Consider the following 24,736-nt stretch of genomic DNA (forward strand, 5'->3'; position numbering starts at 1 on the left):
CTCTAAATACAGCCACACTGGGGGTTAGGGCTTCAGCATATGAATTTTGGGAGGAAACATTCAGTCCATAACACTGATTTAATTAGATCACATTAAGTAACCTTCTTCGGAGACATTGTTGTGACTTTGAACAGTTTTCATATGAATTTAAGGTTTCTTTGTAAAAACGTAAATTGTATAAGAAAAGAGGACTCATTTGTCCTACTTACTGTTGTATTCTTAGAGCCTAACACAAGGCTTGACACATTCTAGGGGTTCAGTAAACATTTACTGAATGAATAAATGAGTAAATCAGTGAATGGAAACTCTCTTTCCGGCCTTAGTAATTGAGATTTTGCAGTCATAAGAAAGAACTAATCCCAGAATTCTTTGCTGCAAATTTCTATTAAGAAAGAGAAAGAAGCCAGGCGCGGTGGCTCACGCCTGTAATCCCAGCACTTTGGGAGGCCGAGGCAGGCGGATCACAAGGTCAGGAGATCGAGACCACGGTGAAACCCCGTCTCTACTAAAAATACAAAAAATAAGCCGGGCGCGGTGGCGGGCACCTGTAGTCCCAGCTACTCGGGAGGCTGAGGCAGGAGAATGGCGTGAACCTGGGAGGCGGAGCTTGCAGTGAGCCGAGATCGCGCTACTGCACTCCAGCCTGGGCAACAGAGCGAGACTCCATCTCAAAAAAAAAAAAAAAAAAAAAAGAAAGAGAAAGAAGACAACATAATGTATTAGTTTCCTAGGGTTTCTGTAACAAAATACCACAAACTGAGTGGCTTAAAATGACAGAAATTCACTCTCCCAGAGTTCTGGAGACCAGCAGTTTGAAATCAAGGTGTAGACAGGTTGGCTCTTTCTGGACGCTCTGAGGAAAAGTGCCTTCAATGCCTCTTTCCTAACTTCTGGTGGCTCCTGGCAATTCTTAGCATTCCTTGGCTCATAGATACATCACTCCAATCTCTGCTTTCATCTTTACATGATCTTTTCTGCTGTATCCTCTCCTTATAAGGACACCAATCACTGGCTTTAGTGTCCACTCAAATCCAACATGATCCCATCTGGATTCTTAAATAATTACACCTCCAGAGACCCTATTTCAAATAAGGTCACATTCTAATCTTCTAGGTATGAATTTCTGGGGATGCTACTCAACCCACTACAAGGAATCTGATGAAAATGATGAATGCAGGTACTACGGAAACAAATTAATAACACCTCTGCTATACCTTATGTAAATCACCAAGGAAGCAATTACTGAAATTTATGCCTAATGTTCTTCAACAATTATTATTGATGTCCTTCCATGAGGGATGAGAGAGCAAAAATCTATCAAGCCCATGATGAAATTAAAAGACAGAGCCTTCTATGAATAGAAATTTATTCTGACTGGGTCCCAGATTTAGAATGCAAAAACTTTAAGAAACTATTATAAATATTTTCAAAGAATTAAAGAAAATATGACAATAAAAAATAGAAATACTAACTCAACTAGAAAAATTCGAAGTTGAAATTCTAGAGTTGAAAAGTATAACAATTGAAATGAAAATTTCACTAGATAAGCTCAATAGCAGATTGAGATGGTGGGAGAATCAGCAAGCTTCAAGCTTAATCAGTAGAAATTATCCAATCCAAAGAGCAGAGGAAAAAAGAATCAAAGAAAAATGAACAGACCTTACAAGACTTGCTAAAACAAGGATTCCAACACACGTTAATGGGAGTCCCATAAGAAGTGAAAGAAAATAGGTGGAAGAAATAATTGAAGAAATAATGGTCAAAAACATTTCAAAAGTGATCTAAAAACCACAAAGTGGCCAGGCACGGGGGCTCATGCCTGTAATCCCAGCACTTTGGGGAGCTGAGGTGGGCAGATTGCTTGAGCCCCGGAGTTCAAGACCAGCCTGGACAATATAGGAATAACCTGTCTCTACAAAAAATGGTGGCATCTGCCTGTGGTCCCAGCTGCTCAGAGGGCTGAGGTGGGATGATCACTTGAACCCAGGAGGTCAAGGCTTCACCAAGATGTGATTATGCCACTAAACTCCAGCCTGAGCAACAGAGCAAGACCCTTTCTCTCTCTCTCTCTCTCACACACACACACACACAAAACAAAAAACATAAAGCAAAACTATCAACCTAAAGAACAATTTACAAATCCAAGAACTTCAAAAAAACCCCTAACACGATAAGCATAACGAGATTTACACCTAGACACATAACCAAACTGCTAAAAACCAAAAACAAAGAGAAAATTTGGAAGGCTGTAAGATAAAAATGACTTATCACGTGTACAGGAAATAAGAGTACAATTATGGCTGAGGTTTCCTCAGAAAAGAGGGTAGTGGAGTAACATATTCAACATGCCAAAAGAAAAAGAAAAGCAAGAGAGAGGTTCCAAAATGGCTGAATAGGAACAGCTCCAGTCGTCTACAGCTCCCAGTGTAAGCAACACAGAAGACGGGTGATTTCTACTTTTCCAACTGATGTACCAGGTTCATCTCACTGGGGCTTATTGGACAGTGGGTGCAGGACAGTGGGTGCAACCCACAGAGCGTGAGTTGAAGCAGTGCGAGGCATTGCCTCACCTGGGAAGTGCAAGGGGTCTGGGAATTCTATTTCCTAGCCAAGGGAAGCCGTGACAGATGGTATCTGGAAAATCGGGTCACTCCCATCCTATTACTGCACTTTTCCAACAGTCTTAGCAAATGGCACACCAGAAGATTATATCCCATGCCTGGCTCAGAGGGTCCCACGGCCACAGAGCCTTGCTCACTGCTAGCACAGCAGTCTGAGATAGAACTTCAAGGCGGCAATGAGGCTGGGGGTGGGGCACCCGCAATTGCTGAGGCTTGAGTAGGTAAACAAAGCTCTGGGAAGCTCGAACTGGGTGGAGCCTACTGCAGCTGAAGGAGGCCTGCCTGCGTCTGTAGACTCCACCTCCAGGGACAGGGCATAGCTGAACAAAAGGCAGCAGAAACTTCTTCAGACTTAAATGTCCCTGTCTGACACCTTTGAAGACAGTAGTGGTTCTCCCATTGCAGAGTCTGAGATCCGAGAACAGACAGACTGCCTCCTCAAGTGGGTCCCTGAACCCTGAGTAGCCTAACTGGGAGGTACCTCCCAGGAGGGGCTGACTGACACCTCACATGGTCAGATGCCCCCCTGAGACAAAGCTGCCAGAGGAATGATCACGCAGCAACATTTGCTGTTCTGTAAATTTGCTGTTCTGCAGCCTCCGTTGGTGATACCCAGGCAAAGGGGGTCTGGAGTGGACCTCCAGCAAACTCCAACAGACCGGCAGCTGAGGGTCCTGATTGTTAGAAGGAAAACTAACAAACAGAAAGGACATCCACACCAAAACCCCATCTGTATGTCACCATCATCAAAGACCAAAGGTAGATAAAACCACGAAGATGGGGAGACACCAGAGCAGAAAAGCTGAAAATTCTAAAAATCAGAGTGCCTCTTCTCCAAAGGAACGCAGCTCCTCACCAGCAATGGAACAAGACTGGACGGAGAATGACACTGACAAGTTGAGAGAAGAAGGCTTCAGATGATTGGTAATAACAAACTTCTCTGAGCTAAAGGAGGATGTTCGAACTCATCACAAAGAAGCTAAAAACCTTGAAAAAAGATTAGATGAATGGCTAACTAGAATAAACAGCATAGAGAAGACCTTAAATGACCTCATGGAGCTGAAAATGATGGCATGAGAACTACGTGACGCATACACAAGCTTCAGTAGCTGATTTTATCAAGTGGAAGAAAGTGTATCAGTGATTGAAGATCAAATGAATGAAACGAAGCGAGAAGAGAAGTTTAGAGAAAAAAGTAAAAATAAATGAACAAAGCCTCCAAGAAATATGGGACTATGTGAAAAGATCAAATCTATCTCTGATTGGTGTACCTGAAAGTGACGGGGAGAATGCAGCCAAGTTGGAAAACACTCCTCAGGGTATTATCCAGGAGAACTTCCCCAACCTAGCAAGGCAGGCCAACATTCAAATTCAGGAAATACAGAGAATGCCACAAATATACTCCTTGAGAAGAGCAAATCCAAGACACATAATTGTCAGATTCACCAAAATTGAAATGAAGGAAAAAATGTTAAGGGCAGCCAGAGAGAAAGGTCAGATTACCCACAAAGGGAAGCCCATCAGACTAACAGCAGATCTCTTGGCAGAAACTCTACAAACCAGAAGAGAGTGGGGACCAATATTCAACATTCTTAAAGAAAGGCTTTTCAACCCAGAATTTCATATCCAGTCAAACTAAGTTTCATAAGTGAAGGAGAAATAAAATCCTTTACAGACAAGCAAATGCTGAGAGATTTTGTCACCACCAGGCCTGCCCTACAAGAGCTCCTGAAGGAAGCACTAAACATGGAAAGGAACAACCAGTACCAGCCACTGCAAAAACATGCCAAAATGTAAAGACCATTGATGCTAGGAAGAAACTGCATCAACTAACGAGCAAAATAACCAGTTAACATCATAATGACAGGATCAAGTGCACACATAACAATATTAACCTTAAATGTAAATGGGCTAAATGCTCCAATGAAAAGACACAGACTGGCCAATTGGATAAAGAGTCAAGACCCGTCAGTGTGCTGTATTCAGGAGACCCATCTCACATGCACAGACACACATAGGCTCAAAATAAAGGGATGGAGGAAGATCTACCAAGCAAATGGAAAACAAAACAAAACAAAAAAGCAGGGGTTGCAATCCTAGTCTCTGATAAAACAGACTTTAAACCAACAAAGATCAGAAGAGACAAAGAAGGCCATTACATAATGGTAAAGGGATCAATTCAACAAGAAGAACTAACTATCCTAAATATATATGCACCCAATACAGGAGCACCCAGATTCATAAAGCAAGTCCTTAGAGACCTACAAACAGACTTAGACTCCCACACAATAATAATGCGAGACTTTAACACCCCACTGTCAACATTAGACAGATCAATGAGACTGAAGGTTAACAAGGATATCCAGCACTTGAACTCAGTTCTGCACCAAGCGGACCTAATAGACATCTACAGAACTTTCCACCCCAAATCAACAGAATATACATTCTTCTCAGTACCACATCACACTTATTCTAAAATTGACCACACAATTGGAAGTAAAGCACTCCTCAGCAAATGTAAAAGAACAGAAATTATAACAAACTGTCTCTCAGACCACAGTGCAATCAAACTAGAACTCCGGATTAAGAAACTCACTCAAAACCACTCAACTACATGGAAACTGAACAACTGCTCCTGAATGACTACTGGGTACATAACGAAATGAAGGCAGAAATAAAGATGTTCTTTGAAACCAATGAGAACAAAGACACAACATACCAGAATCTCTGGGACACATTTAAAGCAGTGTGTAGAGGGAAATTTATAGCACTAAATGCCCACAAGGGAAAGCAGGAAAGATCTAAAACTGACACCCTAACATCACAATTAAAAGAACTAGAGAAGCAAGAGCAAATGTGTTAAAAGGTTAGCAGATGGCAAGAAATAACTAAGATCAGAGCAGAACTGAAGGAGATAGAGACACAAAAAACCCTTCAAAAAAATCAATGAATCCAGGAGCTGGTTTTTTGAAAAGATTCACAAAATTGATAGACTGCTAGTAAGACTAATAAAGAAGAAAAGAGAGAAGAATCAAATAGATGCAATAAAAAATGATAAAGGGGATATCACCACTGATCCCACAGAAATACAAGCTATCATCAGAGAATACTATAAACACCTCTATGCAAATAAACTAGGAAATCTAGAAGAAATGAATAAATTCCTGGACATGTACACTCTCCCAAGACTAAACCAGGAAGAAGTTGAATCCCTGAATAGACCAATAGCAGGCTCTGAAATTGAGGCAATACTTGATACCCTATCAACCGAAAAAAGTCCAGGACCAGATGGATTCACAGTCGAATTCTACCAGAAGTACAAAGAGGAGTTGGTACCATCCTTCTGAAACTATTCCAATCAATAGAAAAAAAGGGAATCCTCCCTAACTCATTTTATGAGGCCAGCATCATTCCTGATACCAAAGCCTGGCAGAGACACAACAAAAAAAGAGAATTTTAGACCAATATCCCTGATGAACATCCATGGAAAAATCCTCAATAAAATACTGGCAAACCGAATCCAGCAGCACATCAAAAAACTTATCCAGTATGATCAAGTGGGCTTCATCCCTGGGATGCAAGGCTGGTTCAACATACACAAATTAATAAACGTAATCCATCATATAAACAGAACCAAAGACAAAAACCACATGATTATTTCGATAAATGCAGAAAAGGCCTTCGACAAAATTCAACAGCACTTCATGCTAAAAACTCTCAATAAATTAGATACTGATGGGACGTATCTCAAAATAATAAGAGCTATTTATGACAAACCCACAGCCAATATCATACTGAATGGGCAAAAACTGGAAGCATTCCCTTTGAAAACTGGCAGAAGACAGGGATGCCCTCTCTCACCACTCCTATTCAACATAGTGTTAGAAGTTCTGGCCAGGGCAATCAGGCAAGAGAAAGAAATAAAAGGTATTCAATTAGGAAAAGAGGAAGTCAAATTGTTCCTGTTTGCAGATGACATGATTGTATATTTAGAAAACCCCATCATCTCAGCCCAAAATCTCCTTAAGCTGATAAGCAACTTCAGCAAGGTCTCAGGATACAAAATCAATGTGCAAAAATCACAAGCATTCCTATACACCAGTAACAGACAGAGAGTTTGTTTCCCTGACAAATTCTACCATGAGTGAACTCCCATTCACAATAGCTTCAAAGAGAATAAAATACCTAGGAATCCAACTTACAAGGGATGTGAAGGACCTCTTCAAGGAGAACTACAAATTACTGCTCAACAAAATAAAAGAAAACACAAACAAATGGAAGAACATTCCATGCTCATGGATAGGAAGAATCAATATCATGAAAATGGCCATATTGCTCAAGGTAATTTATAGATTCAATGCCATCCCCATCAAGCTACCAATGACTTTCTTCACAGAATTGGAAAAAACTACTTTAAAGTTCATATGGAACAAAAAAAGAGCGTGCATTGTCAAGACAATCCTAAGCCAAAAGAACAAAGCTGGAGGCATCACACTACCTGACTTCAAACTACACTACAAGGCTACAGTAACCAAAACAGCATGGTACTGGTACCAAAACAGATATATAGACCAATGGAACAGAACGGAGCGCTCAGAAATAATACCACACATCTACAACCATCTGATCTTTGACAAACTTGACCAAAAACAAGAAATGGGGAAAGGATTCCCTATTTAATAAATGGTGCTGGGAAACTGGTTAGGCATATGTAGAAAGCTGAAACTGGATCCCTTCCTTACACCTTGTACAAAAATTAATTTAATTCAAGATGGATTAAAGACTTAAATGTTAGACCAAAAACCATAAAAACCCTAGAAGAAAACCGAGGCAGTACCATTCAGGACATAGGCACGGGCAAGGGCTTCATGTCTAAAACACCAAAAGCAATGGCAACAAAAGCCAAAATTGACAAATGGCTGTAATTAAACTAAAGAACTTCTGCACAGCAAAAGAAACTATCATCAGAATAAACAGGCAACCTACAGAATGGGAGAAAATTTTTGCAATCTACCCATCTGACAAAGGGCTAATATCTAGAATCTACAAAGAGGTTAAACAAATTTAGAAGAAAAAATCAAACAATCCCATCAAAAAGTGGGCAAAGTGTATGAACAGACACTTCTCAAAAGAAGACATTTATGCAGCCAACAGACACATGAAAAAATTCTCATCATCACTGGTCATCAGAGAAATACAAATCAAACCACAATGAGATACCATCTCACACCAGTTAGAATGGCGATCATTAAAATGTCAGGAAACAACAGATGCTGGAGAGGATGTGGAGAAATAGGAACACTTTTACACTGTTGTTGGAGCTGTAAACTAGTTCAACCATTGTGGAAGACAGTGAGGCAATTCCTTAAGGATTTAGAACTAGAAATACTATCTGATCCAGCCATCCCATTACTGGGTATATACCCAAAGGATTATAAATCATGCTGCTATAAAGATACATGCACACATGTTTATTGAGGCACTATTCACAATAGCAAAGACTTGGAACCAACCTAAATGTCCATCAATGATAGACTGGATTAAGCAAATGTGGCACATATACACCATGAAATACTATGCCGCCATAAAAAAGGATGAGTTCATGTCCTTTGTAGGTAATGGATGAAGCTGGAAACCATCATTCTGAGCAAACTATTGCAAGGACAGAAACCCAAACACTGCATGTTCTCACTCATAGGTGGGAAGTGAACAATGAGAACACCTGGATACAGGATGGGGAACATCACACACCGTGGCCTGTCGTGGGGTCGGCGGGGGTCGGGGGGAGGATAGCATTAGGAGATATACCTAATGTAAATGATGAGTTAATGAGTGCAGCACACCAACATGGCACATGTATACATATGTAACAAACCTGCACGTTGTGCACATGTACCCTAGCACTTAAAGTATAATTTAAAAAAAAGAAAAACAAGCCAACCATGAATTTCATATCGTTAGCTAACCTTTCAATAATGAAGGTAAATAAAGATATTTACAGGTAAACAAAAATTGAGAGAATCTGCTGCTAGGAGAACTGTCTTCCAAGAAATATTAAAGGAATGACAGTGGACAATAACTTGGATATGCATGAAGGAAAGAACAATGTGGGAAATGGTAAATATGTGGCTAATGAGGACTAAACTCTGATTTTTTAATCTTGCCCAAATTCCTATCCGGGAGGTCTGAGGAGTCGTGCCTTACAAATCATAAATTCTCATCAGATGGGTTTTATTTAACCCTATATATTGTGACTTACTTTCCAGTCTGACTCTGGCATAACATTACAAGACAAAGAAGAAAATCAAAATATTTTACCCCAAAACATGTTTCTTTTCCATATCTTGAAATGGCCCTGCAAAGCTGTCTTTTGTGGGGGAAAAGTTGCATCTATAAAGTATCTCTAGTAACACAGCTATATCTTTTTCTTCCAGGCCCTCCCAATCCTAAAGAGGTTAACTAAAAGTCTCGCACGTTTTAAAGATCTGAACAGGAAACATTTTTCATCTATGGTCTCTAAGGGCAGCCACTATAAGACTTCAAAAGAACCTTGATCTCCACAGTCTTTTATCTTAACCTGAACATTTCCTTTCTATGATCCCAGGTCTTTAGATAAACTCAACAAATTGTCAACCAGAAAATGCTCAAATTTACCTATAACCTGGAGCCCTGACTTTGAGTTGTCCTGCCTTTCTGGACCAAACCAATGTATTTCTTAAATGTATTTGATTGACGTCTCATGCCTGCCTAAAATGTATAAAACCAAGCTGTGCCCCAACCACCTTGGGCACATGTTCTCAGGCCCTCCTGAGGGCTGTGTCATGGGTCATTGTCTCTCATATTTGGCTCAGAATAAATCTCTTCAAATATTTTACAGAGTTTGACTCTTTTTGTTAACACTAGATTTAAAAAATAATATAATTTTTCTCTCTTAATTTCTCTAAACAATCTGTTTAAAGCAATAAATGTATAATTGTATTACTTGGTTTATAATATATATAGGCACCTATCAACGTCAATAATAGCATACAGGGAGGAGGAGGAAATGGAGACCTGCAGGTGAAATGTAGCTATATTGGACCAGAATTAAGTTAGTATTAACCTGGAGAGGTCTGTGATGGGTTAAGGATGCATGCAAACACACTTGCACACACTAAACCTCAAAAACTTGCTTTAAAAAAAGCTAACACAGGAATTGAAATGGTAAGCTAAAACATATTTGTATAACTAAAGAAAAGTGATATAAGAGAACCATAGGAACAAACAAGCATGTAGAAAAGTTCTAAAATGACAAACATAACTCTAAGTATACCAATAATTTTTTACATTAAATTTTACTGGACTAGAAACTCCACTCATAGGTAGAGGCAGTAATGTAAGATTAAGAGTATATTTTTTTCATAGAAAAAAAACTTTATATTTAAAATACAATAGAAAGAAAGAAATACAATCGTAAAAGATACATGAAGCAAACAGTAGCCACAAGAGATCTGGAGAGACTGTATTTAAATATATTTTAATACAAGAACCATCCTAGAGACTGAGGAGAACATTTCATAATGATAAAAAGGGTTAATTAATCAAAAAGATACAGCATTATAAATATAATTGCACCTAACTAGAGAGCCCCAAAATATGTGGAGGAAAAATGGACAGAATAAAAAAAAAAGAAACATTATCCACTAATTATATTTGGGTTTGTCAGTATTTCTTTTCAGTTATTTCATTTCATTTCATTTCATTTCATTTCGTTTCGTTTTATTTTAGACGGAGTCTCGTTCTGTCGCCCAGGCTGGAGTGCAGTGGTGTGATCTCGGCTCACTGCAACCTCTGCCTCCCAGGTCCCGGTTCAAGCAATTCTCCTCCCTCAGCCTCCCGAGTAGCTGGGATTACAGGCACGCACCACCATGCCCATCTAATTTTTGTATTTTTAGTAGAGATGAGTTTCACCATGTTGGCCAGGCTGGTCTTGAACTCCTGACCTCGTGATCTACCCTCCTCGGCCCCCCAAAGAGCTAGGATTACAGGTGTGAGCCACCATGCCTGGCGGGTATGTCAATATTTCTTTAAACATAATCTGATGGCAATTGATAGAAAAAGTTATTATCAGTAGAAAGGAATGTCTAGGTTATGATAAAGGATTGTGAAGACCTAGGTTTTATCATGCAGACAAAGCCTCCAGCAGGCATTAGAGAGAAGACTGTAAATGTTTCTTATCAGATATAAGGTTTGTGTTGATTAATGCTGGAGGAGTATAATGAGGCATGTCAAACCCCTAGTTCCTTTCATGGCCTGAACCAGTCTTTCAGGTTAAATTTTAGAGTGCCCTGGCTGAGAAGAAAGTCCAATCAGATTTTTGTGGGGGATACTTTTGAATTTTATTTTTGGTTTACACGTCAAAGAAAAAATCTCCAGGGAAATTATAAAATATTTTCTACTGAATGAATATAAGATCAGAACATATCAACATTAATGCAGGTAAAGCAGTATTTAGAGAGAAATTTATAGCTTTAAAAATTAGAAAGGAAGACTTTAATAACCTAGAAAAATTAATTAAGTTTCCACCTTAAGAAACTACAAAAAGAAGAGCCAAAGTAGGATGAACGACTAAAGACCACAGCGGAAATCAATACAAATAAAACAGTGAAACAATAGAGAAAATTAGTGAAACTTAAATTGATTCCTTGAAAAGATCTACAAAATTGATAACATTTTAGTCAAATGACCAAGAAAAAAAGAGAGAAGATAGAAATTACCAAAACTGGGATTAAAAGAGGAAGCATTCTGAACCCTATGGAAATTAAAAGGCTTATAAAGGAATATTTTAAACAATCTTATGCCAACAATTTGTCAACTTAGATGAAATGGGCAAATTCATTAACAGAAATGATCAAAGTAGACTCAAAAAGAAATTATAAAATTTGCATATATATATATCAGTGAAAAATATTAAAGTATTTAATTAAATTATTTTAAAATCTTCTTCAAAGGGAAGTCCAGGCCTGCATGGTTTTACTGGGAACTCTATTGACATTTAAATAATTAATAATACCAATCCAATGGAAATTTTTTCAAAAATAGAAGAAAAGGGGACACTTTACAGCTCATTTTACCATGATACTAAAAGCCACAAAGATATCACAAGAAAACTACAGAACAACACTCCTCATGAATGTAAACGCTAAAATTGTTTAAATAACAACAAATTAGATCCAGTAATGTACAAAAAGGATTATATACTATTACCAAGTGTGGTCGGTTTATTACAGGAATGTTCTTTAGCTTAACATCTGAATATCAATTCGTGTAATACATACATTAATAAAATAAATCAGTGGTCAGCAAACTATAGCCCCTGGGCCAAATCTGGCATGACATTTGTTTTTGCAAATAAAGTTTACTGAAACAAAGCCAAGCCCATTCATTTACATATTATCTATGATTGCTTTCTGCTACAAAAGCAGAGCTGATTGGTTGCAACAGAGCTCATGTGGCTCACAAAACCAAAAATATTTACTATATAGCCTTTTCTGGAAAATTCTGCTGACCCTTAAAGGAAAATGCCATATAATCATCTCAAGAGACACAGACAAAGCATTTGATAAAATTGAACTACCATTCATGGTAGAATTCTCAATAAACTAGGAATAGAAGGAAACTTTCTTACTTTAATAAAAGGCAGCTACATAAACCTATGACTAACAACATGCTTAAAGGTGAATGAATGCTTTCTTCCTAAGATTGGGTACAAGGCAAAAGGATGTACACTCTCATCACTTCTATTTAACCTTGGACTGAAGGTTCCAGCCAGTGCAATAAAGTAAGAAAATAAAAATGCAAAAATCAACATACAACCAACTGCAAAGGAAATTTAAAAAAAATTACATTCACAATAGCATAAAAAGAATAAAGTATTCAGAAATAAAGTTAATGAAAGAAGTACAGGACAGTACACTGAAAATTACAAAACATTGTCAAAGGAAATTAAGACCGAAACAAATGGAGATATGTCCCATGTTTGCAAATAGGAAAATACAGTATTGTTAAGGTGTCAGTTTTCCCAAAATTGATCCATAGATTCAGTACAATTTCTATCTAAATACCATTAGGGTTTGCTATAAAAGACATTGATAAGATGAACCTAACATTTGTCTTTTAAATCCAAAGGACCAAGATAAGCCAATATGATTTTATGAAAGAACAAAGTTCAAGGACTTACATGATTTCAAAATTTCAAAATTTACCATAAAGCTAGAGTAATCAAGACTGTGGTATTGGCATAAACATATATATATAAGGCTGGGTGTGCTGGCTCACGCCTGTAATCCCAGTACTTTGGGAGGCAGAGGCGGGTGGATCATGATGTCAGGAGATTGAGACCATCCTGGCTAACATGGTGAAAACCCGTCTCTACTAAAAATACAAAAAATTATCTGGGCATGGTGGCATGTGCCTGTAGTCCCAGGTACTTGGGAGGCTGAAGCACGAGAATCACTCAAACCCGGAAGGCAATAAGGTAAGAAAATAAAAATACAAAAATCAACATACAACCAACTGCAAAGGTTGCAGTGAGCCGAGATCGTGCCACTGCAATCCAGCTTGGGCGACAGAGTGAGACTCTGTCTCAAAAAAATAAAAAATAAAAAAATACATATATGTATTTTGGCATGGTGGTATACATATTTGGCATATATGTATATAGCTTGGCATGGTGACTCATGCCTATAATCCAGCCTGGGTAACAAAGTAAGACCCCATTTTTAACAAAAGAAAAAAAATAGATACTGTAAACCAAAAATAATATTCTAAGTTTCCCAACCAATGGAATGGACCCCTCCTTTTGGCCAAGGGTATTTTATTTTATTTTATTTTTTTGAGACAGGGTCTCACTCTGTCACCCAGACTGGAGTGCACTGATGCAGTCTCAGCTCACTGCAACCTCTGCTTCCTGAACTCAAGCAATTCTCCAGCCTCAGCCTCTCGAGTAGCTAGGACTACAGGCACAGGCCATCACGCCTGGCTAATTTCTGTATTTTTTTGTAGAGACGAGAGTTTGCCACGTTGTCCAGGCTGGTCTAAAACGCGTGGACTCAAGCAATACTTTTGCCTCAGCTTTCCAAAATGCTGGGAATACAGGCATGAACAACTGCACCGGGCTAGAGCATTTTAAAGTAAACCTAAAACACTAGATCAGGCTACCATGGGAATGGGTGGTCAGACATGCCTCATTAAACATTCCTCCCTCTGGAATTCAGGCACAGCTGACCGGCATTAACATAGAAACAGCGACCTTCAGACTGACAGAATAGACTTTTTAGGTCTGATATGCTCTGAAACCTGCTATCTGGAGGCTTTATCTGCACAATAAGAACCTTCGTATCCACAACCCCATATCTTAACCCAGACACTCCCTTCTGTTGATTCTAGGTCTTTAGATAAATCTTTCAACCAATTGCCAATCAGAAAATCTTTGAATCCACCTGTGATCTGGAAGCCCTGATTTGAGCTGTCACCCCTCTCTGGACTGAAGCTATGTACATTTTACAGTATTGAATGATGTCCTACATCTCCCTAAAATGTATAAAAGCAAGCTGTAGCCCAACCACCTTGGGTACATGTTGTCAGGATTTCTTGAGGCTGTGTCATGGGTATGTCCTTAACCTTGGCAAAATAAACTTCTAAATTGACTGAGGCAGATACATTTGGTTTACAGTACATAGATGGAAGGAATGGAAGGAACAGAACAGAGAGTTCAGAAAGAAACCCATGCATCTACTGTCAATTACATTTTGATAATTGAAATCAGAATATGAACTGAAATCTTGCACAAAATTAACACCAACTTTCTTATTGGACACCACCACTTACCCAAAGTTAGCCTTTGGGTTGGGGGTTTCCACAGTATAGTGGGACCATTCCATGGTCACCAGAAAGATGTTACAGGATCCTAGCACTTACTGGGAATATCTATAGGCCCAACTGGGTTGCCAGAAAGATGTTATAGGAAAGGGGTCCAGATCCAGAATCCAAGAGAAGGTTCTTGGGTCTCACACAAGAAAGAATTCAGGGTGAGTCCATAGAGTAAAGTGAAAGCAAGTTTAAGAAAGTAAAGGAATAAAAGAATGGCTACTCCATAGACAGCGCTGGTTGCCCATTTTTATGGTTAGTACTTGATGATATACTAAACAAGGGATGAATTATTCATGCGTCCCCTTTTTAGACCACATAGGGTAATGTCCTGATGTTGCCATAGCATCTGTAATCTATCATGGCACTGGTGGGAGTGTAGCAGTGAGGATGGTAAGAAGTCACTTTTGTTGCCACCTAGGTTTTGGAAAGTGTTAGCCAGTTTCTTTACTGCAACCTGTTTTATCTGCAAGCTGTTTATGACCTTATTTTATGCCAGCCTCCTATCTCATCCTGTGACTTAGAATGCCTTTACTGTCTGGGAATGCAGGCTAGTAGGTTTCAGCCTCATTTTACACAGCTTCTACTCAAAATGGAGTTGCTCTGGTTCACACGCCTGACATTACCCCCTCCCTTTTATAATCCTAAGGGTTTGTATAATTTTAATCCTAAGGGTTGCAGAGAGTTGAAAATTCATCTTCTGTAACTTCTTCATGATGAATAGGAGCAATGATATTCCTGCCTAACTATGAGAGTCTCTTGTATTCAGGGTAGAGAGGAGCTCAGTCAGAAAGCATCAGTATGGTGAGGGCAATTCATGACTCTGAGTTTTGACAAAAGGTGATATATGGAAGATTCATAAGTGTTTAACTTAAGACAACGAGTAAGCTTATCCTTATTCCTAACACAAATAGCACAACAGCAATATATTCCACAACAGTAAAGCAAAAGAAATAAAATTATTCCAAGTAAACTAAGTTAAAGGGCTTTCCATGAACTGGGCACCTGTTGGAACCAAGCTGACATGGGGTTGTTATCTGATTCCAATATGTGCTCAGAATTAGAATGCTGATTTAGATTTTACATTACCCATCCCTCTTGTTTCCTCTGAGCAACAGTCAGATGTCACTAGTTGGTTCACAGGAATAAGCAGGGTTAGTCTAAATTGCAGAAACAAACTTAAAAACAACTGATGAGACTAGAATTTAATAACAAGTGTACCACAGTTTTTGAAACATAATTTCTCTCCAGTGTCCCATTTTTACTAAAGACAAATCATGGTAAGTCTGATTTGCTTTATTATACATGGCCTGATTATTTGTATAAAGTGCAATAAGAATAATTATTTTTTACATAAACTCTTTTTAAATTGGCTTTGATGGAACTTTATTCCACAGAAGGAATCTAAGACTTTTTTAGAGCCCAGCCCTGCCATAGGTTTGTATCTCAAATACCTATGAGGTGAGTAAATTCCCCTGCTCAGGGTCCCAAGATAACCTGGGGATCCTGGACCTGTTAGAAAGTGACATTCTTTACTTACCACAGGTCAGAAACCCTGTACAGTGGCTGTTGTAGACAAGGTCTGAGGCCAATTCCCCAAGGGGCTTTTATTGGCTTTACAAGACAAGTTTGATTCCTTAAAAGAAAACATGCCATTCCAGTCAAAGCCTTGGTAAAATATCCAGTGTTTCCAATTGTGTCCTATTGCAAAAGAAAACAGGTTCTTATTTCAGTTATGCAAATAACTATATTGCCATAACATAAGAATACTCACAAACAGTTTCCAAATTCTGGAGAAATTAGGTTGAGAGAACCAAATACACTTCAAATGTTATTCACAGCAATATACTTTACTCAACTGCTAAGAGCTGCAAATAGCTCAAAAGATAAGTTTCCTTGACTCTGAAAAACAAAACAAAGGATCAGCAGCATTTTAAGCAAAGCTAAAATGATTACTTTAGTCTTCTATTGGTTCAGTCAATTCAGTTAACTTCTGTTCTGCTTGATATGCCTGAACATTTCAGCTCTCCATGAGTATTCTGAAAGTGTTTTCCTTTATTTTAATATCACAATTTCCAAAGTTATCAGAAACCTGCATTGAAGAACACTTGTTAGAGTTCTATAGTTGATTATAAACCAACTTTTGAAGAGGATTAAAACAAGACAACAATTGTGTGTGGATGACAAAAAATCTTAGGACAGCCACTATTAAAGTCACAATTGATAAGGAAATTTGCTTCCTTCTGTGGTATACAAGGATTTTATGTAACAATTATAATTATTCATAATATACACTAAGTCATATCAGAATTATAAGACTTTTAAAAATAATTTTGGATATATACCAATAACACATTTATACAATTACAGCCCCCCAAAATCTAAACACCATTTTACATTTGATAATGCTTCCTGTATGATTTTTGTACCAAATAAGCGAAATGTGACTGTTGCATTAGTGCATTATTGATGACAAACCCAATTCTTTATAAAACGTTATAGACAAATGTATTCAATCTTAATGAGTTTGACTTTTAGGTAAGATTTTCACAAACCTTTTATAACCCTTCACATATTTTTGTTAAGGAGCAAATTATAGCAGGTTTTTGCTCTAAAAAACTTGTGCTTTTATTCTAATGCTTAATTTATAGAAAAACTGAATACCCCTTTAACGTTAGTCAATATATTCACATACAGAATGTCTTACAGTTAATTTTTCATAACTTTCCAAAACTTGCTTAAACCTTCAGCTTCATTCTATCTAACTTAAAACAATAATTTAACCATTTAATCTAAGGAAGAACATTTACATTCCCATGACTTCTAATAATTTTTTACCAAAAGCACATTTCATTTCCTTACACACCTTATGTGTAGAACTGTTCTTCAGTAGTCTCAATTACATGTTACAATGTTAACTCTTAGTGATTTTTACTTTTGGTGAAAACCCTGGTTAGTAAGCATTTTAATTATGTACTAGGTGTGGAGCCTAAGACACAGACACAAGTGCAGACAAGGTCTGACTTTTTCTCGCATTGCCGGGGGTATGGCTAACATCATATGTCTCCAGGCCTTATCTAGACTCTAATGTCATCAAAGTAGGTAAATTGAACAATTTTCTTTTTTTTTTTTTTTTTTAATTTATTTATTATTATTAAACTTCAAGTTGTAGGGTACATGTGCACAACGTGCAGGTTTGCTACATATGTATACTTGTGCCATGTTGGTGTGCTGCACCCATCAACTCGTCATTTACATCAGGTATAACTCCCAATGCAATCCCTCCCCCCTCCCCCCTCCCCATGATAGGCCCCGGTGTGTGATGTTCCCCTTCCCGAGTCCAAGTGATCTCATTGTTCAGTTCCCGCCTATGAGTGAGAACATGCGGTGTTTGGTTTTCTGTTCTTGTGATAGTTTGCTAAGAATGATGGTTTCCAGCTGCATCCATGTCCCTACAAAGGACACAAACTCATCCTTTTTTATGGCTGCATAGTATTCCATGGTGTATATGTGCCACATTTTCTTAATCCAATCTGTCACTGATGGACATTTGGGTTGATTCCAAGTCTTTGCTATTGTGAATAGTGCTGCAATAAACATACGTGTGCATGTGTCCTTATAGCAGCATAATTTATAATCCTTTGGGTATATACCCAGTAATGGGATGGCTGGGTCATATGGTACATCTAGTTCTAGATCCTTGAGGAATCGCCATACTGTTTTCCATAATGGTTGAACTAGTTTACAATCCCACCAACAGTGTAAAAGTGTTCCTATTTCTCCACATCCTCTCCAGCACCTGTTGTTTCCTGACTTTTTAATGATCGCCATTCTAACTGGTGTGAGATGGTATCTCATTGTGGTTTTGATTTGCATTTCTCTGATGGCCAGTGATGATGAGCATTTTTTCATGTGTCTGTTGGCTGTATGAATGTCTTCTTTTGAGAAATGTCTGTTTATATCCTTTGCCCACTTTTGGATGGGGTTGTTTGTTTTTTTCTTGTAAATTTGTTTGAGTTCTTTGTAGCATCTCCAAGACAATCCTAAGTCAAAAGAACAAAGCTGGAGGCATCACGCTACCTGACTTCAAACTATACTACAAGGCTACAGTAACCAAAACAGCATGGTACTGGTACCAAAACAGAGATATAGACCAATGGAACAGAACAGAGTCCTCAGAAATAATACCACACATCTACAGCCATCTGATCTTTGACAAACCTGAGAGAAACAAGAAATGGGGAAAGGATTCCCTATTTAATAAATGGTGCTGGGAAAACTGGCTAGCCATAAGTAGAAAGCTGAAACTGGATCCTTTCCTTACTCCTTATACGAAAATTAATTCAAGATGGATTAGAGACTTAAATGTTAGACCTAATACCATAAAAATCCTAGAGGAAAACCTAGGTAGTACCATTCAGGACATAGGCATGGGCAAAGACTTCATGTCTAAAACACCAAAAGCAACGGCAGCAAAAGCCAAAATTGACAAATGGGATCTCATCAAACTAAAGAGCTTCTGCACAGCAAAAGAAACTACCATCAGAGTGAGCAGGCAACCTACAGAATGGGAGAAAATTTTTGCAATCTACTCATCTGACAAAGGGCTAATATCCAGAACCTACAATTGAACAATTTTCAAAATGAAAGCAGCAGCTTATGACCTTAAAGCATTTAGCAAACCTAACATCTGACCTGCATAATTTAGACCAAATGTTTACATTTTTAAGATATTTTCATTTTACCAGTAATCTTTAAAACTGTCTTCATTTCTCAAAGATTACTTAAGTCACATGAACTAAATAAAAGGCATTATACATTTAGTTTTTCTTACAAAAATATGATTTAGGACTTATTATTTTTAATCAATTAATCAAAGCTCTTTTATATACAAACACCACACCCATTATACACATAAATACTCAAACCGACAGAAGATAAAGGACTCATCTCCTAAGATGGGAATTGAACCCTGAACCCGGGCCACCACTGTGAAAGAGAAGCACAGCCACATCGTTATAAGGTCAAGCTCCCAAGGACATACAAGACAAGAGGGAAACCTCATCCAGTTTTTTTGGGGGACCTGCACCAAAGTTTGTAACTGACCAGTTTGCTGGGCCATCTTGAACAGCAGGCTTATAGATGTCCTAAGCCCATGTTCTATCCTAAGGTACCCCTCTTTATGACAGAATAATACAGAATGACACAGGAAACACACCAGATTGGCTACAGCTTAAGACTAGCCTCACAAATCCTTTCTTCCATTAATCAAAACTTTGTAAGAAATAGTGATTTTTACCATTCCTACAACCAGTTTGCACAGAGAGAGACGATAGCATTGCCTGAGGCAAGGTGGGGAAGGCCAGGTGTTCAGGGAAGCCATACAAAGACCCACCCATTGCAGCGACAGTGAAGAGTTCAAGTGGTCACTTCTCAGTAGTGAAGGGATGTTTTCCAGCAGTCCCATTGGCTCTCAAGTCTTCCCTTTATGGGAGGAAAAATCTCCTCATGTCCCATGATCCTGTACCTGCCTAACCCTGTCACCCACATCCGTCAGCAAAGAGTACAAGGCAAATTATTCCAAGGAGAACAGAAGTTAACATCCTGTAGTGCCGAATCTGTTCTTAGCCAAAAGGGACTTTACCGAGAGGGTCTTCTAGCCCCCTAAATCTTAGAAGGGACTCTAACCCTCCTAAGTTGGGCCTCTAACCCAATCCCATTCTTTATCTGGGTACCCCACCACTTACCCAAAGTTGTCCAATCAGTGCTGTAGTCTATTTCCTTTGAGTCAGAAGTCTCATCAGTATCGTCCCCTTAGGGTTCACCAGAAAGACGTTACCAGACCCCAACGCTTACCCAAAGTTAGCCTTTGGGTCAGGGTTTCCATATTATAGTCCATTCCATAGTTGCCAGAAAGATGTTATAGGACCTTGCTACTTACTGGGGGCTTACGCAGTATAATCCCATCTGGGTCACCAGAAAGATGTTACAGGAAAGGGGTCCAGATCCAGACCCCTAGAGAGGGTTCTTGGATCTCACACAAGGAAGAATTCAGAGCGAGTCCATAGAGTAAAGTGAAAGCAAGTTTATTAAGTAAAGGAATAAAATAATGGCTACTCCATAGACCTAGCAACCCCAAGGGCTGCTGGTTGCCCATTTTTATGGTTATTTCTTGATGATAAGCTAAATAAGGGGTGGATTATTTATGCCTCCCCTTTTTAGACCATATAGGGTAACTTCCTGACATTGCAGTGACATCTGTAAACTGTCATGCTGCCAGTGTGAGTGTAGCAGTGAGGACGACAAGAGGTCATTCTCGTCACCATCTTAGTTTTTGTGGGTTTTAGCCAGCTTCTTTACTGCAACCCGTTTTATCAGCAAGGTCTTTATGACCTGTATTTTGTGCAGCCTCCTATCTCATCCTGTGACTTATAATGCCTTAACTGTGTGGGAATGCAACCTAGTATGTTTCAGCCTCATTTTACCCAGCACCTACTCAAGATGGAGTTGCTCTGGTTCACACACCTCTGACAACTTAATTGCCTCTTTTATCAGCTTTTGCTCATGCATACAGTTGCCTTTCCCATTTAAACCTTAGTACAGTGGTTCTCAAAATGTGGTATGGGGATGGATACTTTCAGAGTCGGCTAGGTTAAAACTAGTTTCATAATAATCCTAATGTAATATTTGCTCTTTTCACTTCGTTCTCTTGTGAGCATAATGTGGGTAAAATATATTTTTTTCCTATGAAAACGTGTTACCACATAACAGTTTTATTGTTGATGTTTTAAATGAGTTGGTAATGATCTTTAACATTTGTTTTTATTTACAACATAGTAAATATTGATAGATAAAATCCACATGAACAAAATCTTTTTTTATCTTCAATAGTTTTTATGGGTATAATGAGTTCTTGAGATAAAAGTTTGAAAACCATTGCCCTTGTCTATCTGCCAGGTGTAAGAACTCCTATTGACCACATTTGTTACCAGAGGATTAGACAATGAATTGGAGTGGTTTTCTTTGAGTGATAACTTGTCTTGATTGCAAAAATCATCTACGTCAAGATAAACTATAGCTTTTGGCCAGAATGTCATTTAGAAATGCAACAAATGTTAATACAGGATTTCTTTTTGTTTTTCTTGGTGATGTGTAATGGAAATAAACACAATCCTAATAAAAGGAGAAGCATAAACATGGAAAGGATTTGGAACAGTGTCTAGCATAAGAGTAAGCCCTTAACACAGGTAGTGATTATTACTATTTTATTATTACCCTACCACAGTTGCTATTCAGTTATTTATTCAACAAGTATTTATTGAGTACTATATGCCAGGCTCAATGATCTGCATTGGGGATTCAGTGATGGGCAAAACACAAACAGTTCTGCCTTCAAGGACTTTATAGTCAAGTGAGAGAGGCAGTAGAATCATCACATAAAAATTCTAATTACAAATCGTGGTAAGCAAATGAAGTGATAGAGGTATAAGTAGACCAAGATTTGATCTGATTTTCAGAGTCAGTAAAAGCTTCTTTGAAGAAGTCCCAGTTAAGCTGAAATTTGAAAAATGGGAAGGAGGAATTAAGGAGACACAAAGGAAAGAGTAGCACGCTGAGCATGTTTACAGAGCCCACAGTAGAAAGAGAATGATGAGGGGGCCAATGTGGCTGAAACCCAAAGACTCAGTAACTATTTAAGAGCAAAAGCCACAATTACTTTTGCACCAATCTAATAGTAGTAGTAGTAGTAGGTTAGATCCCAAGCCATTGGGGGATTTTTAAGGCTTTGCTAAGAATTTTAGACTTTCATCACATGATCAGTGGGGAGCCACGGAAAGCTTTAGGAAAAGTGTGACCACCTCAGATTTGCGTTTTCGAAAGATCACTGGCAGCTGGAGTGTAGTGGGGCAAGAGTGACAAACAGGGAGACTATGTACAGGGTTAAGGCAGTATCCCAGTGAAAGATGGTGGGAGCCTGCAACAGGGTAATGGCAGGTAGAAACACAAAACAGTGGACGAATTTGGGATGTATAATATTTTGGAAGTAGGACCACAGGGCCTGGTGATTAACTGAAACTTTAGCACAATAATTACACAAAGTCGAAAAGCCTCCCCAGCAAGATCAGCTAATAGGTTATTGATAATTTACAAAATCTTCACCATTCTTCCTTGGCAAAGATTCAAAAGCCCTGGTGATACTCAGGGCCGACAGATTACTCATTCCGCACAGAGCGGGCCCACAAGGCGTCGCCCGCCTTGTGACGCAAGACTTTATTCCCTGGACGTCAGTGGCCTGGAAGCGCAGCGTTTCCTGGGCAACGCCATTGTCGCAGCTCCGGGCGGGGTAGGGATAACTAAAGACAACGGCCGGGGAGAGAACTCCACAAGAGAGGGAGAGTCAGAGAAAATGGGCAACAAGTGCGGCGGCTTCCGCCATGGCAGGTGATTCAAGGACTCAGCACGAGGCGAGAGTAGGGACCGGGAAGAGCCGGAAAACCCGCCTGTGATTGGCCATCCAGGGGTATCGGTCGCTTGTGATTGGTGAGGCCCAAACAGACAGCTGCGTTTTGAACCGCGTAGGGTTCTGGGTAGCAAAGGCCTTGCAAGGGTCTTAACCGAAAGGGGGAGGGGGAAGGTCGCCAACAAACGGCTGAGCTCACAATCCAGGCCGGGGCGTCCCCCTCCCCCATGGAGAGAGCCAGACCGGAGCCTCCGCCTCAGCAGCGCCCGTTGCGTCCCACTCCGCCCCCGCTGCCGGTCGAGGGCACCACCTTTTGGGCAGCGGCCGTGGAGCCCCCTCCGTCGCCTCCCACACTAAGCGCGGCCGCCAGTGCGACCTTGGCCTCGTCGTGCGGGGAGGCCGTGGCGTCCGGCTTATCGCCCGCGGTGCGGCGGCTGCTGCAGGTGAAGCCAGAGCAGGTGTTGCTGCTGCCACAGCCTCAGGCCCGGGACGAGGAAGCCGCTGCCTCGCCCGCGCAGGCGCGGCTGTTGCAGTTCAGGCCCGACCTTCGGCTCCTGCCGCCGCCGTCAGCGTCCGAGGGCGCCCCCTCCAGGCCGGAGTTGCACCCGGTGCAGCCCCGGGCGCTGCACTTCAAGGCCAAGAAGCAGGAGCTGGGGCCCGGCCTGGACCCGTCGGTGGGTCCTCGTGGGGGCGTCGAGACCGGTCCTAGAGCCTCCAGGGTGGTCAAGTTGGAAGGTCCGGGACCGGCCCTCGGCTACTTCCGAGGGAACGAGAAGGGCAAGCTGGAGGCCGAGGAGGTCATGAGAGACGCGATGAAAGGCGGGGAAGGCAAAAGCCCGGCGGCCATCCGAGAAGGTGTGATCAAAACGGAGGAACCCGAGAGACTCCTCGAGGACTGCAGGCTCGGCGCGGAGCTCGCGTCCAATGGCCTAGTTCATGGCAGCGGGGAGGTCATCTTGGCCCCAACGTCCGGTGCCTTTGGGCCGCACCAGCAAGACCTCAGGATCCCTTTGACTCTCCACACGGTCCCCCCTGGGGCCCGGATCCAGTTTCAGGGAGCTCCGCCTTCAGAGCTGATAAGATTGACCAAAGTCCCCCTTACACCAGTGCCTATTAAAATGCAGTCCCTACTGGAGCCTTCTGTAAAAATCGAAACCAAAGATGTCCCGCTCACCGTGTTGCCCTCAGATGCAGGTATTAGACAGCAGGGGAGTCGGGTTTTCGAAACTGCACCTGTGTTGCCCATAGCTGTTTTGTCAGCAGTTCCCAAGTCTAAACTACAAAAGTAAAGTCATGGAACCGATTATTTTCAGGGCAGAGTCTGCACAGGTATCACTTCTGATCGACTTGTATATGTAGCAGTAAAATACACGAATGCCTTCAAGATTCTCAAGTATTTTTTAAAAAATCGATTTTAAGGCCCAGTATTTAGATAGGACTAATTTTTGTACACAAAAATAGAGGTATTTTCTAGACAGCACAGAGCCCTCAGTTTATATGCTACAAATAATCAAGATTAAAAATATTGTATTATAATAGCTCAGTACATTTATATGTGTCAAGATATAGAAGAAATTATGGTGTTTAATGAAAAAAGGGATTATAATTAAATAGGAAAGTTTATACCCATTATAGAGGCTATCTTTAAAAATGAACAGTAAACATTCTAGCAGAAAACAGTACGTGATTCGATGTAATATTTTAGTGTTTATTCCTCTGAAAGGTAAGGACTTACAGAAATACTGAA

At 39.9% G+C, this 24,736-nt stretch overlaps 1 protein-coding gene across 3 annotated transcripts in view; it reads left to right on the forward strand.

Moving 5' to 3' along the window:
* The window catches only part of SOX30 (SRY-box transcription factor 30), a 70,541-nt gene that overhangs the window by 23,229 nt on the left and 22,576 nt on the right, over positions 1–24,736 (forward strand). For 2 of the 3 annotated variants that reach the window (XM_008015148.3, XM_008015150.3), the window contains exon 1: positions 22,786–24,183. The exons of the other annotated variant lie outside the window; for it this stretch is intronic. In XM_008015148.3, the coding sequence (XP_008013339.3) occupies positions 23,217–24,183 (967 nt within the window). In that variant the 5' untranslated portion in view covers positions 22,786–23,216. Of the gene's footprint in view, positions 1–22,785; positions 24,184–24,736 lie in introns of those variants that run through there. 3 annotated transcript variants of the gene reach the window in all.

The sequence above is a fragment of the Chlorocebus sabaeus genome, chromosome 23 (genome assembly GCF_047675955.1).
Source record: "Chlorocebus sabaeus isolate Y175 chromosome 23, mChlSab1.0.hap1, whole genome shotgun sequence".
Classification (NCBI taxonomy): domain Eukaryota; kingdom Metazoa; phylum Chordata; class Mammalia; order Primates; family Cercopithecidae; genus Chlorocebus; species Chlorocebus sabaeus.